Here is a 5,000-nt window from a genome sequence, read left to right as displayed (position 1 = left end):
CTCTGCAGCTGTGACATGTCCAGCAGGAAGTCACTACGAGCTGTGCTCCTCTTCCTGTTCCTCCACCTGCTTCTCCCTGGAGCAGTCGGGTCCGTGCCCCGTGTGTCAGGAGGGGTGTCGCTGTGACAGAGGCCTCATGTCTGATGGAGTCGCCTGTGTTCCTGTGGAGAAGTGTGGTTGTGTCGTGGATGGACAGTATTATACGGTAACTGTCATCACCTTCATCACCTTCAGATTTTTGTAATCAGTAACAAATCCATCGGATTACAAAGATAATTTAATCTAATCTGAATACTTGACAATGTTACTATAATCTAATTACACATTTTTTCAAATGTAATCTGGTCTGATTGTAGTTACTTAATTTTTGTAATCTGATACATAATCTAGTTTATGTTAGGGTTAGGGTTAGGGTTATTTGTTTTTATCGTGAAAAGCGCAATATAAATAAAATCTATTATTATTTGTTATTATTATTATTATTATTATTATTAATAATAATAATAATCCATTTACTACTGATGCTGGTAAATTCATGGTAGTGTTCTAATATCTGTTCTGGACCAAAAATCCACATTACAGCAGATGAGTTTGGTTGAAAGGAAATCTTCAAATCAAAATGTTCATTTCATTACATGAATGAAAGACAATCATTGATTTGTGCTGAAATCACTACAATCGGTTTCTGACCAACTGTTTCCATCTGTTATATAAAATAACATTATTATAAATAAAATAATGTTATAGAAAACAGAAAAGAATCAGAAATAGTCACTGATGTCACGTGCAGATGGACAATGATGATAGAAGATAGTGTGTTGTAATACATGAGCGACTCTTTTCAGTCGGGTGCATCAGTGTTGCTGGACGACTGTTCGGAGAGATGCGTCTGCCAGGTTGGAAGATTCAGCTGCAGCGCCACAAGCTGCAACAAGGGGGAGGAGTGTAGCAATAGGGATGGAACAATTGGCTGCTACCCCACAGGTAATGTATCTAAGATAAGATAAGATGAAATGAGATGATATTAGATATGATGAGATAAGATGAGGGGAGATGAGATGAGATAAGATGAGATGAGATGAGATGAGATGAGATGTGATGAGATGAGATGAGGTGAGATGAGATGAGATGTGGTGAAATGTGGTGAGATGAGATGAGGTGAGATGAGATGAGGTGAGGTGAGGTGAGATGAGATGAGATGAGGTGAGATGAGATGAGATGTGGTGAGATGTGGTGAGATGAGGTGAAATGAGATGAGGTGAGGTGAGATGAGGTGAGGTGAGATGAGATGAGATGAGATGAGGTGAGATGAGATGAGATGTGATGAGGTGAGATGAGATGAGATGAGATGTGATGAGGTGAGATGAGATGAGGTGAGATGAGATGAGATGTGATGAGGTGAGGTGAGATGAGATGAGATGAGATGTGATGAGGTGAGATGAGATGAGGTGAGATGAGATGAGGTGAGATGAGGTGAGATGAGGTGATGTGAGGTGAGGTGAGGTGAGATGAGGTGAGATGAGATGAGGTGAGGTGATGTGAGGTGAGATGAGAAGAGATGAGGTGAGATGAGGTGAGATGAGGCGAGATGAGGTGAGAAGAGATGAGGTGAGGTGAGGTGAGATGAGATGAGATGAGATGAGGTGAGATGAGGTGAGGTGAGGTGAGATGAGATGAGGTGAGATGAGATGAGGTGAGATGAGATGAGATGAGATGAGGTGAGATGAGATGAGGTGAGATGAGATGAGGTGAGATGAGATGAGGTGAGATGAGGTGAGATGAGATGAGATGAGGTGAGATGAGGCGAGATGAGGTGAGAAGAGATGAGGTGAGGTGAGATGAGATGAGATGAGATGAGATGAGGTGAGATGAGGTGAGGTGAGATGAGATGAGATGAGATGAGGTGAGATGAGATGAGGTGAGATGAGATGAGGTGAGATGAGATGAGGTGAGATGAGATGAGATGAGGTGAGATGAGATGAGGTGAGATGAGGCGAGGTGAGAAGAGATGAGGTGAGGTGAGGTGAGGTGAGGTGAGATGAGATGAGATGAGATGAGATGAGATGAGGTGAGATGAGATGAGGTGAGATGAGGCGAGATGAGATGAGATGAGATGAGGTGAGGTGAGATGAGGTGAGGTGAGATGAGATGAGGTGAGATGAGGCGAGATGAGGTGAGATGAGGCGAGATGAGGTGAGATGAGATGAGGTGAGGTGAGGTGAGATGAGATGAGATGAGATGAGATGAGGTGAGGTGAGATGAGATGAGATGAGATAAGGTGAGGTGAGATGAGATGAGGTGAGATGAGATGAGGTGAGATAAGGTGAGGTGAGGTGAGATGAGATGAGGTGAGGTGAGATGAGGTGAGATGAGATGAGATGAGATGAGATGAGGTGAGATGAGATGAGGTGAGATGAGGTGAGATGAGGTGAGATGAGATGAGATGTGATGAGGTGAGGTGAGATGAGGTGAGATGAGATGAGATAAGGTGAGGTGAGGTGAGATGAGATGAGGTGAGATGAGATGAGGTGAGATAAGGTGAGGTAAGGTGAGATGAGATGAGATGAGGTGAGATGAGATGAGGTGAGATGAGATAAGGTGAGGTGAGATGAGATGAGGTGAGGTGAGATGAGATGAGGTGAGATGAGATGAGGTGAGGTGAGATGAGGTGAGATGAGATGAGATGAGATGAGATGAGGTGAGATGAGATGAGGTGAGATGAGATGAGGTGAGGTGAGGTGAGATGAGATGAGATGAGATGAGGTGAGGTGAGGTGAGATGAGATGAGGTGAGATGAGATGAGGTGAGATGAGATGAGGTGAGATGAGATGTGGTGAGGTGAGATGAGATGAGGTGAGATGAGATGTGGTGAGGTGAGGTGAGGTGAGGTGAGATGAGATGAGATGAGATGAGATAAGGTACTTTATTGATCCCAAGCTGTTACAGCAGCAGCTATCTCACAACACATCTTTACAAAATATAGAATTTATACAAAATACGAATATATATTGTTTCCATTTCTGCCTTTGTCTTTGTAAACTGTACATAAATCAGTTCTGTCTGCTTCTAGGTACCTTTGTGCCCTGTGGGACACAATTCCTTACATTCTGTAAAGTGATCTATGTAATCGTGCTGATTCTCTTCATTGTCCGTCGCTTACGTATCACAAACCTTTACAAGCTCATCAACCATGTGTTGGTCAATATCACACAGGAGGAATTATTCTCCGATTTTTACAAAATGTGCATTGCTTGCTTTAGAATCGCTTTAGAATCACTTTTCTCTGAGATCTACAATTATCGTTTTGTTCATGAGCCCGTAGACCAATGACAAAAGAAACCTGATGAGGAACTAAGAACATTTAAAGCAAAGAAACTCAAAATTTGCCAATTTTTTTCTCATAAATTTAAGACTTTAATCTCAGAGAATATCAAAGTTTTTTCTGGAAATATTCCCCCCCTCCGCCAGGTCCTAACCCTAATACGCCGCTGTAGGAACCTGAACAATAGTAACTTCCTCCGTTTTGAGCATCAACACAACGTCTGTTGTCTTCCAGTGCCATGTGCTGCCAACAGCCACTATGAGGAATGCGGCACCAGCTGTCCAGCCTCCTGTGAACCTCCGCCTCGCGTCTGCCCTAAAATCTGTCGGAGAGGCTGTTTCTGTGACCATGGATTCGTCCGCAGTGGAGACAAGTTAGTCCATTTTCTTGCATATCGCAAACTTAGTGAATGAAGTGTGAAAGTTGCTTATGTTTCTGAATCACTTCCAAACCTCTTTTTTGACTGTTGCACTCTTCATCGTGGCTCGTTGATTGATCTGAGGGATATTTCTTTGCCTGGCGAGGAGGGGTCGACCGATATGGCATTTTTCAAGGCCGATACCGATTATTACTTATCTGAGAGGCCGACAACTGATATTTGAAATCAATATTTGTCTGCAGTAAAAAAATGTCAAAAGGCGTCAAAATTTAGAATAACACAAACTCTAGCATAAAACTTTGTTTAAACGCCTTAAAGCTCATGTTTAATTCACAGAATCTTTCAACATGACCTGAACACAACCTGCAGGAAGCGACTGTATCAGCAGCTTTATTATCATGAAGCTGAACAAACGTACATGGACGTTGATAAAGTCCAGAGAGTCGTGACTGCAGCTGCACCAGAGACAAAGTTGCACATTTCAAAATGAGGTTATCTTATCGGCAAATCAGGTTAAAAGTGGTGAATATCCACGCCGGTTCACCTCTCCTGGTGAGTATTACTCTGGGACCTGTCGTTCATTTTTGATTTCCAAGAGGTGTTAACAACGGACGCAGAGCAAAATTCCTCAGGATGCAATTGTATAGATTTACAACCAGAGAGAGCAACGAATCATGTGACCTCTGTTGAGCGACGCGTTATGTTGACAGACCAGAGCAGAGAGGAGACGATGTGACGTCTGTGACGTCTGTGATGATGATTCCACAACGTCTGTGAACCAGTGTTGACGTTTTTGTGGGAGAAATATGAAAATATGCTTTTCGTGAGGGGCAGCCATCTTGGTTGTTTACAAAAGTCGCTTCCCTCCACGTCACGGTATAAACTCCGCCCATTATCAGATGATCGGTTGTGATTGGACCAGCAAGATTTCTGCTGGAGGGAAATTACTTCCCACTGGAGGAGAAGATCCAGACCATGGCTGTGTCCGAAATCACCCCCTAACTACTATATAGTGCCTTCGCCATTTTGTAGTGGTGTCCGAAATCACCCCCTAGAGTTCATATACCCTATATAGTGCACTGATTTTATCACAAAATGCATCATGAAAAGTAGTGGAAATCCAATGGTCACTAACCGAGCAATATATACCATGATGCATTGCGCTCGCTGCGCCGATAAACGGCGGAGGGAAGAGACGAGACGACGTCTCGCAGCAGCAACGCGTCTCAGCCTTCTCTCTCTTCTTGCTCTATTTCGCCTAATTTTTGTCAAAAACCATTGAATAATGGGGAAAATAGA

The 5,000-nt window shown here is 43.2% G+C and overlaps 1 protein-coding gene across 1 annotated transcript in view; it reads left to right on the top strand.

The window, feature by feature from the left end:
- The window catches only part of LOC118288852 (IgGFc-binding protein), a 28,692-nt gene that overhangs the window by 20,321 nt on the left and 3,371 nt on the right, over nucleotides 1-5,000 (top strand). Inside the window, exons 22-24 of the mRNA XM_035615443.2 lie at nucleotides 9-205; nucleotides 846-984; nucleotides 3,557-3,695. Of these exons, the coding sequence (XP_035471336.2) occupies nucleotides 9-205; nucleotides 846-984; nucleotides 3,557-3,695 (475 nt within the window). The remainder of the gene's footprint in view (nucleotides 1-8; nucleotides 206-845; nucleotides 985-3,556; nucleotides 3,696-5,000) is intronic.

The sequence above is a fragment of the Scophthalmus maximus genome, chromosome 1 (assembly GCF_022379125.1).
Source record: "Scophthalmus maximus strain ysfricsl-2021 chromosome 1, ASM2237912v1, whole genome shotgun sequence".
Classification (NCBI taxonomy): Eukaryota; Metazoa; Chordata; class Actinopteri; order Pleuronectiformes; family Scophthalmidae; genus Scophthalmus; species Scophthalmus maximus.
The sequence above is the reverse complement of the archived record's forward strand: the minus strand, read 5'-3'. Positions and strand labels throughout refer to the sequence as shown.